The 18883-nt window shown below is 39.0% G+C and overlaps 2 protein-coding genes across 2 annotated transcripts in view; both read right to left on the bottom strand.

Annotated features, from left to right (window-relative positions):
* The window catches only part of TPH1 (tryptophan hydroxylase 1), a 23183-nt gene extending 8187 nt beyond the window's left edge, over positions 1-14996 (bottom strand). The window contains exons 1-8 of the mRNA XM_019652528.1: positions 14960-14996; positions 14362-14533; positions 8499-8635; positions 6410-6593; positions 4369-4469; positions 3097-3164; positions 2749-2945; positions 256-391 (exon numbers count right to left, since the gene is read on the bottom strand). Of these exons, the coding sequence (XP_019508073.1) occupies positions 256-391; positions 2749-2945; positions 3097-3164; positions 4369-4469; positions 6410-6593; positions 8499-8635; positions 14362-14491 (953 nt within the window). The 5' untranslated portion in view covers positions 14492-14533; positions 14960-14996. The remainder of the gene's footprint in view (positions 1-255; positions 392-2748; positions 2946-3096; positions 3165-4368; positions 4470-6409; positions 6594-8498; positions 8636-14361; positions 14534-14959) is intronic.
* An 817-nt stretch (positions 14997-15813) lies between these two features.
* LOC109388093 (ADP-ribosylation factor 4) lies at positions 15814-17486 on the bottom strand. Its single transcript, XM_019652523.1, has one exon. It carries the CDS (start codon positions 17231-17233, stop codon positions 16691-16693), a length of 543 nt encoding a protein of 180 aa, XP_019508068.1. The 5' UTR covers positions 17234-17486; the 3' UTR covers positions 15814-16690.
* Between the last annotated feature and the right edge of the window lie 1397 nt (positions 17487-18883).

Genomic DNA, 18883 nt, shown 5'->3' with positions numbered 1-18883 from the left:
AGGAAGGCAGGAATTTTTGTCTGATTTTTTTCAGTGTTACATCCTCTATGCTTAGAACAGCACCTGTCACCTAATAGGTTGTCAATTAATAATAGTAATAATAATGGCTAACGTATACAGAGCATGGAACATGCATTATGTTCTAAATGCTTTACAGGTGCTCATTCATTTAATCTTCACAAAAAACTCATGAGGTAGATACCATTATTACAAAAAGCTACTCGATGAATGAATGCTTGAAGTAGAAGTACTTACGGCTCTGGGGTATAAAGGGGGTCTGAACTGTGTCTCACATATTGTGTGCAGTGAAAAACGCGAAAGGCTAAACCTGATAAGAAGTCCCTTGGTGATAAGTAACCAGCCACAGGACGGATAGAAAAACCCGTGCGCTCTGCAAAGCAAGGGAGAAAATATAGCAAAATCTTCACAAGAACAGACCACTCGCTGTAGCATTTTAACTCATCTAGTGGCACCAATTAACACTTTGAGAGAGGACATGAAAACTAAAATTTACCCTATGTGTACTATGGGGAAGTAATAATTATTAAGCACTTGCCATGGCCAGGCAATGGGTTATACCTTTTACATATCACACCTCCTTTCCTGTTCACAGTATGAGTTAAAGGTTATTTTCTTCATTGTGATAACTATAAAACTGAGGCTCAGAGACTCAACAATGTACCCAAGGCCACACAATGGATGATAAAGGTAGGCTGAGAACCCAGGTCTCCTATACTACACCTTGCTGTCTCCCTGGAGTTTAGAATATCCCCTAGACAATCTTAACTTAAAAACAAACAAAAACTCACTACAAGCTCCATTAATTTAGATCAGAACCATTGTTTAATCTACACCATTTTTAGCCAGTGCTACCTCTTCTAAAGTAGTTTTTTTATTTTACCTAAACTATAGATGGTGCTCTTCCATTCCCAATAGCAGTGACTGCAGGCCCACTGTGAAAGGGGCCTGCCACTAAGCTGCAGTGGCTCAGGGGAATTCTATAAGCTCCAATCTGGCCCTTGGTTTCAAACCTTCACACTCTGGGATTCCAGTGCCACCTAGTTGCTTTGTACTTGGATTCTCTCATTCTGACGGGGAGACTTCATGGTCCCGTAGAACTTTCCACATGGATGGAAATGTTCTATATCTAGGCTACCCAGTAGGGTGGCTACTAGTCAAATGTGCTCTTGAACATTTGAGATGTGACTAGTGTGGCTGGGGAGCTAACATTTCGATGGACATTAATTTTAATTATTTAAACAACCCCACATATCTAGAAGCCACCATAATTGACAGTGCAGGTAGGGCCATCAAACTGATGTTTTGTTTGAACTGTCTTCTAATTTTGGTTTCTCCCTTTGATACTTCCCTTGAAACACCTTTAGCAACATGTCCTGCAGCTAGCTCAGCCCCAGACCCCAGGTGGACAGCGTTCAGTTTGCATCCATTAACAAAATATTTCCTCCAAATCGCATACAAATTTGAGTTGATAACTTCTGTAGCATATGCTTGTCTGTCTTTGTAAGCCCCATGAGATCCGGTGTATGGGTTCTCTGTCATCTGTAACCACTATTTTTAAAAAATCTTTGTAGAAACCACTTACATGATGAGTGCTTCCCTTGTGAAAACAATATTGCCCTTTTCTGTTTAGTTCTTCTTAGTCTTGTGCATAATGGGTTGGGTAATGAGAATTATGGAGTTGAATAGATACGCAGATTTATTTTTATAACAATCTATGTAAGGAATTCAAAGATAGCAATTTCAGACCATGATGGAAATAAACTGCACTCCCTTTGAGTCAAAAGCATAATTTCTCTTTCCCCTAAGTTTCTACTCTACTGAGATCAAAGGGGATATTTCTTTTCCTTACATATTGGAGATGCTGGAGATCACTATACTAGCTAGAAAAAAATAAGGAGGACTGGGTCAAACAAGCATGAAGAACTAACAGGAACAAAACTGTCCTTACCCTTTATGTATGCCTCTACTGGCACATCTCCCACAGGAAAATGATAGAATCTTAATGTGGAAAAGGCTTCAGAGCATCCATCCACTCCAACCTTCCCCAAGGTGCTTGAATCTCCTCTACCACATCCCTGATGAGAGGGGGTGAAGCTTTTGCATGAACACCTCCATGGATGGGGAACTAACCACTTCGTGAGCTTGTTCCGTTTCCATTTTCAAGCTCAAAGTTCGCAGTTTCTACCCTACAGTCCTTTACTTTAGGCCACATACGAGTAATAATCACTCTGTTAGGTAAGATGACCTTCAGATATTTAAATAAAGTTATAATGGCCCCTAAATCTCCAGGTTAAACACCCTAAGAGTATTTCAAATTTTATTCATATAATGCAATTTCCAATCCCCTTAAAATTCTGCTCATTTTCTTCTGCACTTTCTCCAGGTTAGGATTGCCCCTCTTAAAAAACGGTGCCCAGTACAGGATCCAATATTCCAAGGCAGAGTAGGAAAATTCTGACCTCCCATATAACTGGACTTTATTCCTCTATTAAAAATTGTATCATGATCTGCCTTTTTGAGCTTCTTTTGCTTGGCCCGCTCCAAACTCTTTGGAGTGTGATTTCTCTTCTAATAACAGGCCCTTGAGCCATTCTCTACTGCTCAGGTGAGCTTCTATTTCTTTGAAGTGTACTATCTCTTCTAATAAACTGCTTTTTCACCACTTAAAAAAAATCTATCATGATCAAAACAGATTTCAACATTCCAAAACATTAATTAGCCTATTACCTTTTAAAAAGTTTGAAACATCTTCCAACTGTGGGATATTATCTTCCCGATATCCACAATATTTAGAAAGCAAAGGTAAGTTTCTGAGATACTCTCTGCAGGCATGGGTTGGGTAAAGTTTGTTGAGCTCTCGGAACACGGTTCCCCAGGTCTTAATTTCCTCTTCAGTGAATTCGACCTTAGGAATGGGATCTCCACTAGTGAAATACAAGGAAGAAGCTATTTTAAATTAACATTCAACTAACAGTAGCACTTATCTTATTCTCTATTTACTAAATGAGCATAATTTACTCCATTATTTATTTTATTATTTTAAAGTTAAATAAGGTATTTTTTTAATACACTTACTGTTTATAGTTCATAGCCAAGTCTGCAAAATATTTCCGTCTTTTACGGTAGACATTGTCTTTGAAGCCCTGATAATTAAAGAAAAGTTTTTAAGTATGCATATAAAAATACACTTGACAAATGATATTTGGAAAATATTTTTATTATTACCCAAGCTATTATATTATAGAGCTACATAACTATTATTTTGAGCAGGCATTGTTTAGAAACTTATGATAATTTTTAAAGTCAATGTTATATGACAGCTTTATATATACTACAGTGGCTACAAAGATAAAAGATACTATGGATATAAACATACAAAAATACTAGCTACAATAGTAGCTACAAAAATAAAATCGTTTGAAGAATAATAAAAGCACTACCCTAGTTAAAGACAGGCTCTTTACCAAAAGTGAGGGGGTTTTTTTCTTAATCATTTGACTGATCTTTTCAGCTAGACATGTTTGCTCTCTTGTATATATCTTAAGCAATTTGTTCATGCCAATTAGCACACTTTTCACATTTTAATCTCATATATATGTGTTTATTTATATACGTGTGCTTCACCTTTTTCAACTAGACTGTAAGCTCCCTGAGGGCAGGTATAGCAATTTATAAATTCCAAGAGTTAGTAAGATATTATAGAATAAATGGACGGGTTGGCTGGGGGCTGTCTAAGGCAGTGTAAGGGCACATTCACAAAGCTAATAAGTGGTAGACTCTAGATTGAAGGTCAGGTCTATGAGACTTCACAATTGCACTCGCTTCTCTCCTCCCCTCCCAGGACCCTAGAGCTCCACAAGCAACCTTAATGCTCTGGATTTACTAATTCTCCAATTGCATGCCTGTACTGTATCCTACGTAATTTCCCAAGGAAGCAGCTTCCTAGTTCATCAACTGCCTAATAAACCAATTATGCTGGGCAGCATGGGTGATAAGTCTTTCTCCATCCTATCTTTACTCCCCCTTCCAATAACCCATGCTCATTTTAATAAAAACTGACCACAGATTCTGTCTTTATTGTAGTATAACTCTTCGAATAAATAGTTCATAATAATAGGAATGCCAGGCATATGACAGATGCTTTGGAGCCAATAAAGTTAAATGTTCTTCAGGAAGATAGTTTCAATTCCACCATCATGGAAGTCTACTAAACTTCCTGAAATCCAAATTACAACAAGATCTTATTTAGTCTAGAACATCTCTTTCTCCAAAAAAGAAAAAAAAATGCCCTTAATTTTTAGTTTGCTTTAAATAATTTTCAGGAAAATATTTACTAAAAATATTTACAGGATGGTCTGCATCCAGCTCAGATCCATACATCAAAACTCTGTTGGCACAATGGTCTAGGTCAGAAATCTTCTTTGGAAACCAAGGAACAATTTCCATACCTGCAAAATATAAAAACCACTAACAGTTGAAGAGATGATCTTAAATAAGGCAATAAGGAAGAAGAAATTAAGAAAGTCATAAATGCATTTAGATGAGATTTTTAACTTTAGCTCATACATTGAGGCAAAATTTATAACAAGTAAACTGCTCTATTTCTAATAAGCAAATTTCACTCGAAATTTTTGATGACCCCTTAATGATTTTTATGAGCCTTGATTTCCTAAGTGTTGGAAAAATTCTGTACTTTGCTAATAGACCAAAAGTTCAAAAAAATTGTTTTACACTATATATTTAACTACCCTAAAAACAAAACAAAACAGAATAGGGATATACAACTTCACAGACCAAGGTGCAAATGCAATAAGAACTTTGAATGTTTATTTTTGTTGATGAAAAGAATCTTAGAGATCATTTATGTCTTTACCTCTTTGATCTTCTCACCATCCCCCAGTTACAGAGTCGCTCATAAGACTCTGGGTTTTTGCATATGCTGTTCTTCTGCCTGTAATACCTATCCCACTCCCACTTTCTGCTCCACCCCATCCTTGTGTTTTCCTGAGAATATCCTTCTCCTCCCTCAAGGCCCAAATCAAACAAGCCTTCCCTGACTCTGTAGATGGAACTGATTCTCTGTCCTCAGGGTTCCTGTGACATCATGTTTCTCATTTTCTAAAAGCTTTTACTGTTTCACTATAATGTATCTGTGTATGTCTGTCTTACAGGAAAGAAGGGGAATGACTCTAGGGTAGGGACTACATATTTTTGTATTCCCGTTTCTTAGTAGAAATATCCGACACAAGTTGTGTTCCCTAGATTATCAACTGAACCATATAGCCTCTATAAAACTCTGCATTTTATAGAAGAGGTAACCAAAGTCCAGAAAGGTAAAGTAATTTATTCAAGGTCATCCCTCCCTAATGGAAGAAAGAGGACGAAACTTAATCCTTCGTACTTCAGTCTAATGCTCTTTCTGACATACCCAGAAGTGATATTCAAGAGACTTAACAACAAATACAAAAGCGGCACCAATCACATCACTCAAAATGAACACAAGCAGTCCTAGGCTCCTGCTCTGCCAGGTGTTAACCCTGCAGCAATTTGTGGCAGGCATGGGACTCCTAAGAAAGCACCTGGAGCACACGGGCTTCAGGCATGGTGGGGAGCACTCAAGGGACTCAGGGAAGCAGCTATCTGCCAACCAGAAATGGAAGTATATCAATATTTTAATAACTTATACAGCCATACAAATATATAACAGATGAATATCAGCCCTGATCACACCCCAAATATTGTGACATAGTTTGAAGGGATTATTTTAAATTCAGCATCATCTATAAAACGTGGCTGAATTATCCATTTCTCTTTTGCTCCAAGTAAACCACAGGGTTTTTTCACAATAGAAGATCTTAGCCTATGTCTTTGCTATCTGATTATCTGAAACCTAAGAAGGCTTTGCTGCTTTTCATTTGCTTTTGGTGGAAGTGGGGACAGGAAGGAATGTTGCACATAGTGTATTTCACATCATAGCAGTCAGCAACTGTCGACATTCTCAACAAATTCAAATAGTCACTTAATATGTACTAAATTCTAAGCCCTGTGAGAGTTGCTAAGGGCTCAGTGATTGTGAACTGGATGTTTGTGAAACCAAGAAATGCTTGATGATTTGGAAATTGAGACAACTTAATCGATTTCTAACTATTCTGAATTCTTTGGTATACGCATGGCTTCCTTTTCGCTTCTCTCACACTTGATAAAGTGTTGCCTTATTATTTTTCTTGAGAATTTGAAGCAATTATATTTTGTGTTCGCTTCATTACCAGACTGTAAGCAACTTGAAGACACTGTTTTATTTTTACTTTCATCCTTTAGGATAAATGTAAGACTGGACACATATTATGTACTTAATCTTTTGGGTAGTATTTTCACGTTTCAAACTTACCATCTTCCTTCATGGTAAAATTATCGGGTGGATTCACAGAGAGAACATTAGTATGAGACTTCAACAAATGAAAAATATCATTCAATTGTTCTCTGTTGATATCACAGTCAACAAAAAACTCAAATTCTGAGTTTCTTCTCTTTGATTTTCGGGACTCGATATGTAACAGGTTCACATGCTTCTCCTGTGTGAAGCAAAGGGTGAAGGTTACAGATGACTGCCTCAAATGGTAATAGTCTCTGAGTAGATAGCTTTTGCTACCACTGAAAATCAATTTCACACTTGTCATACTAGCCAAAGGGAGAAACGGCTGTTTTTAGTGCTGTCAACAGCAAAATAATTCCCCCTAAATATTAGGTACTATTCCAATAATTTTGAAAAATTCATCACACCCTCCAGAAGCTAATAACACCCACTAGAAATCCCCCAGATTGCCAGAAATGACTGGCCTTCAAACCAAAATACCAAGTCTCCTAGATAAAAAGAACCTTTTGAAAATTCTCACCAAGAAGAAGCTAGTTTTCAAAGAGTGATAATAGTGTTAGTCCTTTAGAAAGAAAAGTTTTCTTTGCAAAAATGCATTTAATAAAATTACAGGAACAGCTTGAGCACAGAGCATCTACTACCTCAAATCTCTTAAACTACAAGCTTAGTAACCGGCTGAACCCGATTGCTTCTTCTGATCTCTTCATGCCAGCCTGAGCTGTGGGTACCACACGTATAAACCTGTAGAAAGAGGGCATCTTCTCTTACCAATTTGGGGAGCTGAGGAAAACACTAGCATAATAATGAAACATAAGAGCCAGTCAGCCAGCAGTGTTTCATCTAACAATTGAGAAGGCTAGAATACATGGTCTACAGTACCAACCAGTTCCATCTAAATGAACTTCGTGAACACCTGTGTAGCCAGGTAAAGGCTGTGAAGCATACAAAGAAGGGTAAGACACACAAGGGTTTATAATCTAGCTTTCTAACACATGCAAGACTAAGAGAAAATACAAGTAGTGGGTGTTCAGGTGCAGAAGACGGTCAGCGAAGGGAAAACACATCATGAATTAGACAGAGGAGAAGTTTCCATGGAGCAGATAGAAACTGAAATGAGTCTAGGTTAGGTCCCCTGGTTCTGTACTATCATAGTACCTGGTACTTCTCTTTCAGGTCACTTTACACACATGTAATTATTTACTTGTTATCATTATTTGTTTAGGGTCTGTGCTCCCCACGAGCTTATACACATTGTGAGGGCACTCGCTGTGTTTATTTTGTTCGGGTTCACATCCTTAGTATCTGGCAGGACACCTGGCACATAGTAAATACTCAATAAATATTCGTGTTCTGCCTCCCTGACCCCTATCTCCTGAAGATAGCATTATGAAAGTGGAATTACTGGGTGAAAAAGCATGAACATTTTAAGGCTCATAATACTTATTACCAGATTGTTTCCCTATACATTACACCAATTTACCCTCATACCAAAGCTGTATATTGAAGTGTCAAATGCATTTAAGCTTTGACAATAGGGAACAGTATAATTATAAAATCTTTGTTATTTTGCTATATAAAATATCATTAGCTATATTAATATCATTCTAAAAAAATCATTAAAATTTTAATATTTTATTTAATTGAAATAAAATTAAAACTTGCTTCTCTGAAATCTATTATGTGGATCTTTCTTCCCTCATTTCTTTCATTTTTTTTAAATTTTATTGGGGAACAGTGCGTTTTTCCAGGACCCATCAGCTCCAAGTCAAGTAGTTGTTTCAATCTAGTTGTGGAAGGAGCATCTCACTGGCCCATAAAATGGGGATCAAACCGGCAACCTTGGTGTTATGAGCCTGCGCTCTAACCAACTGAGCTAACCGACCGCCCCCCACCCCATTTCTTTATTAGCTATTTGTTGCTCCTCTTCTGTAAAATGTTTGTATCCCTTGCCCATTTGTCAGAATTGGGCAATATTCTAGAAATTTAAGTGCTTCAAGAAATGTCTGTAGTCTATCTTGGAAGAATTTCCAATAACCTATATTTTAAACACAATTTTAGAGACTTGTTTTAGTAGAGTCTATGTAGAAATATGGAGAGTACTTACCTGGAAGATTTTCAGTGCTTTTATGAGTCCTCCAACTTCATTCTTTAAGGAAAAAATGAGCGTTGCCCTTCCCCTTTCTAAGGAATGCTCTTTGTTTTCCTTATTGTCTTCAATCATGATGAATTTGGTGTACTTCTCTAAAAATTAAGCACGAAAATAAGAAAAGGTCTGAAAAAGAAGTTGTGCAATGCAGACAATACTTGATAATATTTGAAACTGAGACAATATTTTATAACACTAACCAAACTTTAGTTTCCTCACCTGTAAAACAGGAATGTGCAGATCTGCTTTGCAAGACTGTCATGAGACCAAACTAAGATACAGCATTGCCTCCATACTGCGTAGAATGTAATAGGTATACTATACCTGTTAGTAGTCACCTTTTTGGTTTTTTTCTAATCCGATCCTTCTTTATGGCATGAGTCAAGCCCACTAGCTTCTTGCAGTCTTCCTGACTATTGTGGCCTGAACTGGGAGCTCGTCCTCTATGAAAGCCTACCTCCTCTCCCCGACCATTTTAGCACTTTATGATAGTGGGTCTTGAATGGCTTTCCCAAATGTTTTATTCATGCATGTCTTGTCTTCTAACAAGACAGCAAGTTTCTTCGGTTCAGGGACAAGGCTCTCTACTTCTTTTGTACATTCACAAGCCTAGGTAGCTCTAGGTACGTGGATTAGAAGGATAACTACTAGCTGAGAGAATTCTGGCTCCATATAAGTATCTCCTTTGCTCTCTGCCTGTAAAATCCCTTAGGCCATGGGCCCCAGAGCCTTTTCAATATTGGCCTACAAGTGCTATATGATTATAAAGCCAAGTGTGTGTGTGTGTGTGTGTGTGTGTGTGTGTGTGTGTGTTGGAGGAGGTGAGGCTGTTGTGAAAGACAAAATTAGGGCAAAATAACTTTGTATTGATGACATTCAATTGAGAAATACATACTTGAGAAATAAGATTTGAATTAATAAATGGAAACAGCATATTGAGGATTTATTCTTATTAGTTTCCTTTGGTTATTAATTCTTTCTAATTGCCTTTCATGTTCTAGTTCTAGTGGAATTAACCTTTAACAATTTAAATTGATGTAACTGATCCCACTGTCTTTCACCGGCTCTCACTCACCGATCCAAGGCTGTGGCATGACCACTGAGAGCAGACATAGTGGTGATGCTGTGGGCTTGAAGCCAGATACACTGTGTTCAATCCCCCAGCCCAAACTTCACATGGGAGCCTTCCCCGACCTCCCCAAGTCAACTCCCCTTAGTGTTGATTATCAGTCACTGCACCATATGCCTGTCATTCATAACAACAGTAACATGGGCAGTTGTAGCTCTGTTTCGGTGAGTATGTGGTTAGGTGTGTCTCTCCAGCTAGGCTGTGAGCTCTGAAGGAGTAGAGATCATGTATGCTTTTAGTCACCATTGTATCTGCAGCTCCTCGCACAGTCCCTGCACACAATAGGCAATAGATAGATGTCATTAAATGAATAAAGGAATGAAACATTGATTAGAGACATGGTCCCCACCCTCAGGGAACTGAAAGTCTGGTAGAGAAAGAATGGCAATGCAGATAAGCATTGTAACCGAGAACACAGATGGCACAATGATGGCAGTAACTAGAGTACTCTGTTACATGTGTAGAGATGTTTCGTTGAAGAAGATGTGCTTGAACTGGATCTTAAAGAAGTGGGGGGGAGTAGAGGAAGCAGTAGATGAGAAGGTAAAAGACAAAAGATGAGGAGGTGACCAATCAATACAGAGCAGTGAGAAATCATGCAGGCAAGGTAAGTGGGGCCAGATCCTTCAAAAGGCTCTGTGCAGGGAATGCAGGGGAGTTTGATCTTCTATGACCATCCAAATATCCTTCTAAGGACCATGGCCTGTCTGATTGAAGGCCGAAGAGAAAAGGAAGGATGAGGTAGTTTTCCACTAAGCTATAGTCCTGGCTTTCAAATGCTTTTCTATAGGATGATGCAAAATGAGAGGCTTCATGCATTTCTGTCTTTCTGACTAGGGAGCTGTTGAGAGTTTCCTCTTTCCTTTTTCTTAACCCATACTGTGTAACATTTTAGGGCTCCTTGTAAGAGGCAGCCCAATAGGCCCATCTGGCTTAGAGGATATAAACTACCAAATATGGCTCAGTAATTTTCAATTGTATTGTCATAAACAATAGTCTGCTACTAAACTTGCCAATGGAATACAATTTTCTGTTTCAGAACACAGTTTTTATGATACCTTTGGAATTTAGTTTAACAAATATGTATCAGGTACATACGAAGTTGAAGGACTTCTAAACGTAAGTTCAGAGAGTATGTAGATAAGAAAGAAATTCTCCACTCTATGATGGCAAGAGTCCACCCATTCTTAGCAACCCAAGAGGTAGGTAAGGGAACTGACATTTGTCAAATGGCTATAAAAATCATGCATTAATATTACCCCATCTACGTCTCATAAAACCTTGGTGTGAGGAAATAGGAATTGCACCCATTTTATAAGTGAAAAATTGAAGCTTAGAAAAACTAACCTGCCCATGGTCACACAGCTAGAGAATGTGAGAACAGATATTTAAAACTGTGTTTTTGAAAATGTGAAAGTTAACATATGGATCTGATTTCACCGGATTACCCTAAATATGTTCAGAGACACAGAAGGCAGAACAGAATTCATGTCATCTAGTCGAAAGCTGTCTTCTTGGAAGATGAACTAGATACCTACTTTGACATCTTCTCAACCACCTGTTTACACTGCAAAACAGTGTAAGGAAATATCTGGAATGTAAAGTCAGACATATCTAATCACTGATCTGATGTTTATCAGTATGATCTTGGGTGTGCTACGTAACCTTTCTAATATACAAAGTTAATTGTCAATTTTTTTCTACAACTGAAACAATCTCTATGTCAATGCTTTAAAACCAAGTGACCAGTTAAACTTAATAATAATGTAGACTTTTCTGTGATTCAAATTATCACTAATGGTAAAATAAATGAAATTCCAACTCAAGCACAGTCACGTGTACAAAGTACCATAGCCAGTGTTAGGGCAGTAAAGTTTAAAAAACAAAGACGACAATTTGCCTCGAAGGAATTCACAGACTTATGTATGAAGGAGGGGGAAGAGGAAAAACAGACTTTCCAGTAAGTACAAATAGGGGAATGGGACCCTGAGATCCCAGCTATGACATCTGAGGAGCATACCCAAACCCCCAACTTCCCCACCCCATAACCAATATCCCATGAGACTCTAAAGATGATTGGAGGTGGCTTCTGGCCCATCCATAAGTCTCTAATCAGAAAGAATTTATAGATGAGAAGCAAGGGATCCAAAGAGAGATTACCAGCTCCAACATAATTGACCATTTCTTAATGTAAACTTAAGTATACACAGGAAATTCTGAACTGATGCTTGGGGGCTAAAAATTCAGGCATGGTATCAGACATGCATTCTCAAAATGCTTTTAGAGATGTGAAAACCTTGGGAAACATTTCTTTTCTGTCTATCACTCAAAGATCATGGACTTTTTTTTTCATACAGAGTATGGGTGGCTTTGTCCTATAGTATCAGATGCAAATAATAAAAGAGATGTAAAATAATATAGCAAATTGCCAGCAATAAATTTATCTACAAATCCATCTAGGTAAGCTATAATTTCTATGTGCATCAATTTCCTTATTTGCAAAATTAAAGGGAGGACAATGAGCACCAATAGCATGGTTATAAAAAAGATTAAATACACATAAAATATATAAAAGCCTTAGAACAGTTGCTGACCTACACAAAGTAATTAATATTAGCTCTAATATTGCAATGTGTAAATCCCAAATTTCCCAGTCTTCAAAAAAAGAGAAAATGTCAAATGTGATGATATTGACATTTTAAACTCCTCTCACTAAGAATTTTTCTTGCCCTGGAAATTAAGCATTTTATAAGATGGTTATAAACCTATTTCTTATAGTACCAAGCACATGAAAATGTTGTTTTATAATATAAAATGTAAATATTCTTTTGTCTTAAGGTGATTCTCAGTTCCATTGGTTTATTTATTATGAAATCCCTAAATAATATTAAGTTGCAAATCTGAAGTGAATAATTTGGCAGTTATTTTGCAAACAAACAGATAAAGACCCCAAAGAACAATTACTGTGTCAGCCAATATTTATTGAGTTCTCATTTTCCCTGATATTGTCACTGTGGCAGGCTGAAGAAAGGGGGTTCTGCAAATATAAGCTACTTCCCGGTCCACCACTATTTTCATAATATAAGTAAACTTTAACAACTGGGAGCAAAAATCAGAGAACAGTAAAGAAAAGTGATTTTTGCCAGTCAGTGGTAACAGTGACAGTTTCAGATCTCCTGATAGTTCATCCTTCAACAATCTCTCAGAGCTTAGAATGCATCTCTTCATATAAAACTATATACAGATTTCCTTTCACATTTCAAAACTGGCCCTTAAGCTCCCCTGGCAGAAGCCATTGTGAGAAGGTACTAACACTCACGGCTGGTCTAAGTCCATCCCTTTGCAGTTCATGATTCTCTCTTCCCCAGGTGCTGGGATGAATGTAGTTTTGCCACCAACATCTCCTTAGTGGGTGGGGGCAGAGGCAGGTGAAGAATACGTTAAGTGAATATTTATGATATGCAAGGCATTTCATATTGAGATTTGGAAAGGTTCCTATCTCTCTTGTTTAAGTCAATATAAAAATGAAGTTCTCAAAACTAAATTTTGCTAAAAAACCAGAAGAAAATAATTCTTCTCTCTCCTCACTCCCACCTCCAAAATAAGCTTCTAGAGCTTTGATCTTTATTAAAATTTGGCCATAACTCTACCTGGATGACAGAGCTTATGAGGCATCAGTTCTTTTTTCCTTTATTCAACTACCCCCACACCCCCTTTGAGAGCCTCCCTATTTTCCCTTGTCACTTTTTATCCATCGCCCTTCAAACCTGCCTCCCTGCTCCTACTCCTTCAGGGGTAAACCCCACAGTACTAGCCTGGTAAGATAAAAAGTTTGAATACATGTCTCATCAAGAAGCATATATTTTCTTCTTAAAGCATCACTCTAATAGGTCAATGCCAATGGTACTTCCCTTTTCCTGAGAAAGGCAGCTCTGGCTGTTCTGCTGCATTTCCTGGCCTGACTAAAGATGCCCTGGTGTGCAGGGTATGCCATTGGAAACAAGGAAGACATACCAAGAAGGAGGTCAAAAGATCAGCAGCCCCTTGGTAGAGGAGAGGTCAAGGTGTATACATTGACTAACACGATTCTCCCCTTCATCAGTACCAAGTATAATTTAAATGTATCTGACCTAGGAAGCACAAAGCACTATCACATCAGAGTATTTTGAAAGGATGCTGTTTGAAAACAGAGCTAAAAGCTGTGGGAGGACTGGTGTGGAAGGAGAGACTTCTCCAGAGAAGCTTGATTTTCTTTTCTAAATGGGGGGAGGGAATGAGAATGAACATGAAGATGAAATACAAAAGAAAACACTGCCCATGAAAAACATTATTCAAAGATATAAAGGCACTGGTAAAGAAAATTGAAATAGAAGATATATCCGTACCTGAAGATAATCTAATATAATCATTACACATGTGCAAACGAACTCCCATGGTAAGATTCATAAACCACAGATGATAGCTTGACAGAAACATTTATAGCTACTTTAAGCCATGCTAGCATTTACTTTTAAACCAAATAAGTGAATTCCATCCTTCTTTGAGAATAAATTGACAGGCACAAGCTTTTACTGGGTCAGAAAGTTCAATTCTAGTCTTTTTTCTCCCCCAAGTCAACGAGAGTAGAGCATCAATGGGGAGTTCATTTTAAACCTCTGAAAACCAAATGGTCAGAGGCAAGGTGAAGCTTACCTAGACTGTTAACTGGATCTGAACAACTAGGCTCTTTGCCTGTGTCAACTGTAACCTTGCAGTCAAGCTCTTCGTCCTGTGTTGGGGTGGAGGCGAAGAGGGTAGGTGTGGATGCTGAGAGGCTTTGCATCTGAGACTCCCTTTTCTTCGCGGGTGTCTAAGGGAGGGTTCCCTTTATGGGAGGAGAAGGTAAAAAAGAGAGTTGCCATTTGACAGAGAGGAAGGGAAGGAAGAAGGGTGTGTCTCTGCTAACATACAGGCGTCACAACAGACTTGGGTAGGACTCTGAGCCTCAGTTTCCTCATCTGTAAAATGCAAGAGAAATCTACTTGACAGGGTTTGTTAAGGTGAAATCTGATGAGTGTAAAGAGGTTGTTTCCGGCACAAAGAAGGTGGTCAAAAATAGTGCCTTTTCTCCCCAAAGGGGGTAGGAGGGAAGAAGAGTGACAACAAGGGTACAACGCCGACTTCCCAGACCCCGTTCCCCATGAGCATTTACCTCCCGGGAAGGTAGCACTGCCCCCACCCCGTTAGCCCAGAGCCCCCATATCCGCGAGGGTGGTCCCTAGTTCCGGCGGGAAGGGGCCACCCTACTCACCTTCGGCGCCGCTGATGGTGAACTGGACCAGCCCGCGCGGGCCGGCGCAGTCAGCCTTTTCTAGTAGCGGGAGTCAGAGCGGGCCAATGGGCGCCCGAGGCTGCCGGGCAGTGGCCAATGAGAAGGGGGTTCGCCTGCAGGGCGGGGGAGCCTGGGACGGAGCTGACCTCCGCTGGGTGCTGACGGTCCGCGCCAGCCGGCGCCGAGATTCACATCACGAGTGTTAGCCTTTACGTGTTTCTGGCTGGTGTTTTAATTAAGCTGTTAAGCCATCCTTAACTACAGAAGTCTGACTAATATCCAGAGTTGGAAATTCCCTCCAAACCAAGATCACATGTATTTATCAGCATAATGACCTCCTATAGGCTTGTACTGCGTCTCCCGGTTGGCCACTCAAGCAGGAATCCCCCCTCCCCACCTTTATCTCTGTGCTTCTAGGTTGATAGTCCAGCCCTGCCTCATCATCCTCTTGGTGCCTTCCCCTTTTCCTTGAGGGAGAGCATTTGTTGAACTTTTTAGAAGGTCAGTGCTTAGTACCCTTCCAATAAAGCAAGTTTGTTGTTTTTTTTTTTTTTTGGAAGTTCATTTTATTACAACTTTTTACTCTTAATCTGAGTCTAGAAATGTACAGTGTCAAAATGGAATTTTATCAAAGAACACTAAATTTTTGAAGTTGCTCCCCACTCTATTATATACATGATAGCAACCCATATTTTATTTCCAATTTAAACAATTAGTAAATTCACTGGGATCTGTATTATTGTTCACAGTATGTAAAATATGCAAATCAACTTATTTTGCTAAGTAAGAAAATCCATTTCAAACATTTTTAAAACTCAAAAACCACACACCAATTACATATTTTATCATTTTATTAGGAATAATTCCAAATGGGTGATGAAGAAAACTTATCCATTTGAGTTTGATGAGTTTTCCAAAAACTCTGAATGAAGATATATGTTCACCAATAAACAATAAAACATCAGCAGAACTATCATATACTGGGCAAAGAGTCAGGCTGATACCAAAAGCAACATGCAACATAAAAAAGATACAATATAAAGAAAGACAATCTGCTGGATATTAAAAACAATTATCTCAATACGAACTCTTTGCAACCAGCACAGAACTAATTAGCTATCGAATCCAAACCACACCAAGGTAATCTTGGCTGATGAAGCCAGGAGTCAACAATGAGGGAAAAATAAGTTCCTCAGTGCAAGAGATCTGAATAGTGTTTTGGAGCATTTCCATGGCTGGTACAAGCAGTATTAGAAAATCTTTTTGGCAAGGGAGAAAAATAAATACAAATGGAATGCTACATCTTTTTAAATCAGCAGACTGTCCCAGGAATGATAAAGATTATCAGTAAAGTAGCAAGAGGATAACTTTAAAACATTATTTGTTGAGGGCTCAAAAAACATTCAAAACGGATTTATTTAAAGGTATCACAATAGCTATGTTCAGGCATTTAGGCTTAAGGGAAGTAAAATTAAAAGAGGACACTTTTTTCCCAAGTTAAGGAGAATTTCTTTAAAACCAAACATATTGCTAAATTGCAACATTATGCTTGGTAAACAATAATTGGCAACAAAATAAGTTTAAAGGCTGTAATATTCTACCCAAACCAGTCCCAGATACTGTTTAATAACCAAGATGCAAACTAATTTTGTTGTAACAAGTCTAGACCAATTCTATCCAACATGTCCTTCGTTAGATGTCCAATTTCCTTTAACGTTTTGAAAGCTCATTTGACAGCCAGTCAAGTCCCTCATACAGACCAGTTCCTTGTGTAGCACAAGTGGCTTGAACATACCATGTTCTGTTACGAAGAGACTGAAGACCTAATTTATCTGTCATTTCACTGATGGCCATAGCATTTGGCAAATCCTGCTTGTTTGCAAAAAGCAGCAACACTGCATCTTGCAACTCATCTTCCTTAAGCATGTTCTGCAGCACGTCAGCTCCTTCTTGAATTCTTTCACGATCGTTGCTATCTACCACAAAAATAAGACCCTGTGTATTTTGGAAGTAATGCCTCCAGAGAGGCCTTATTTTGTCTTGACCACCAACATCCCATACTGTAAAACAAATGTTCTTATATTCTACTGTTTCCACATTAAAACCAATGGTAGGAATGGTGGTGACTATCTCTCCTAACTTCAGTTTATACAGAATGGTCGTCTTGCCAGCAGCATCCAATCCAACCATCAAAATGCGCATCTGCTTCTTGCCGAAGAGGCGGGAGAAGAGGGAGGAGATGGTGAGGCCCATGGCGGTAGTGGCACTTGCGATGGGCTGAGGTTTGGAGTCCTCCGGCCTTCTCCTTTCACGCTCCCGGCAAACTGAGCAAGAAGAGGAGCTAAGGAAGACGGCGGCAGGAACGGCTCGCTACCCGGCGTGTCAGACGAAGCACCAGCTAAAGTACTAGCGGGGCGCGGACCTGCTCGACGACTGGCGCGGCCGCTCCGGCTCTAGTGTTAAGGCTTCGACTGTGCCACGTCACGCGGCAGCCACGGCCTAAAGCAAGTTTTAAGCTGCAAGCAGGTGAGCATGCTGTATTAGCAGAAAACCATGTCACATGCTATATGAACAACATGGCCCAGAAGTAAAACATTTGGACTAGGTTATCTATTGATTGAATGCTCAGTCCATTAGATCCTGTCCCCAAGGACTGTATATGTAACACATTATATTGTAGGGCACATTTCCTTCAATGTTTTAAAAGTCAAGTTTATTGATGTATAACTTACAGTAAAATTCACCCTTTTGAGATGAACAGTTCTGTGAGTTTTGACAAACATATACCATTGTGTAGCCACCAATCGCAATATGGAACATTCTGACCCCCTCAGCAACTCTCCCTTGTCTCAGTCCTCTGCCCCTACACCCAGCCCCTGGCAACAACTGGTGTTAATAATGTCCTTCTAATTTTGCCTTTCTCAGAATGTCATATAAACGGAATCATATGGCATCTACAGGTTTTTTACTCCTAGCACTTAATATAAGGCTTTTGAGCTTCATCCATTTTGTTGCCTGTATCAGTAATTTGTTCCTTTTCATTGCTGAGTATGGATGTGCTTTAAAATGCAGGACATTTACAGCTTTTGCATGCATTTTTCTTTTATCTGCATAATTCTATGAGGTAAACACTACCCTTGCTTTACAGATAAGGAAATTCAGGCACAGGGAGGTTCAATGACCCTCTTCTGGCACAGAGTAGTAAGCAGAATCAAGAATCGAGCAAAAGCATTCTGACTTTAAATCTGGTGTTCTTACTGAAATACCATGAAAAACTCTGTCCAGGTAGAGACCTTTCTGAACCAATAAAAAGTCAAAGATGGCTTTCCTAAAGTTGGGTCTACGAGAGGGCTTGAACTACCTCTGTTAAAGAAGAGAGACAGGGCAAGTCGTTCAGTGAGCCCATCCCCAAGATCAGAATAGGTTGGGTGCTGACCCTGGGATGGAGAAGCCTGAGTAGTTGATGTCACTGAAGCCCGTTTAGGTCACCTTGAAGGACTGAGCAAAAAAGGAACCTTCTCTGAGCCTCTCTGAACATACCCAGACACCAAAATCATGGGGACTCCAGGCATCTGGACTTTATCACTTTGCTGGCAGAATTCTAAGATGACCCTGACTGTCCCCAAAACACTTCCAGCATTGTGCCTGGAATTTCACCAATTAGGAATTTTCACTGGGCTAAATTATGCAATTTGAAACTTTACATAGCCTGACAAGCTTCAGAAAAAGGACTATCAGGACTATTAGGACTATATTGGCCTAATTAAGGGGTGTTTAATTGGCTTCCTATTACTGCTGTAATGAATTACCACAAATGTAGTGTTTTAAAACAACATAAACTTATTATCTTATAGTTCTGGAGGTGAGAAGTCTGACATGGGTTCACTGGTCTAAAATCAGGGG

The sequence above is a fragment of the Hipposideros armiger genome, unplaced genomic scaffold, assembly GCF_001890085.2.
Source record: "Hipposideros armiger isolate ML-2016 unplaced genomic scaffold, ASM189008v1 scaffold_181, whole genome shotgun sequence".
NCBI lineage: Eukaryota > Metazoa > Chordata > Mammalia > Chiroptera > Hipposideridae > Hipposideros > Hipposideros armiger.
Note: the sequence above shows the minus strand (reverse complement) of the source record. Positions and strands in the feature narration are given on the sequence as shown.

Bases quoted from the DNA above. Each gene is read 5' to 3' on its own strand.
- LOC109388093 (XM_019652523.1), bottom strand. From the start codon at position 17,233: ATGGGCCTCACCATCTCCTCCCTCTTCTCCCGCCTCTTCGGCAAGAAG.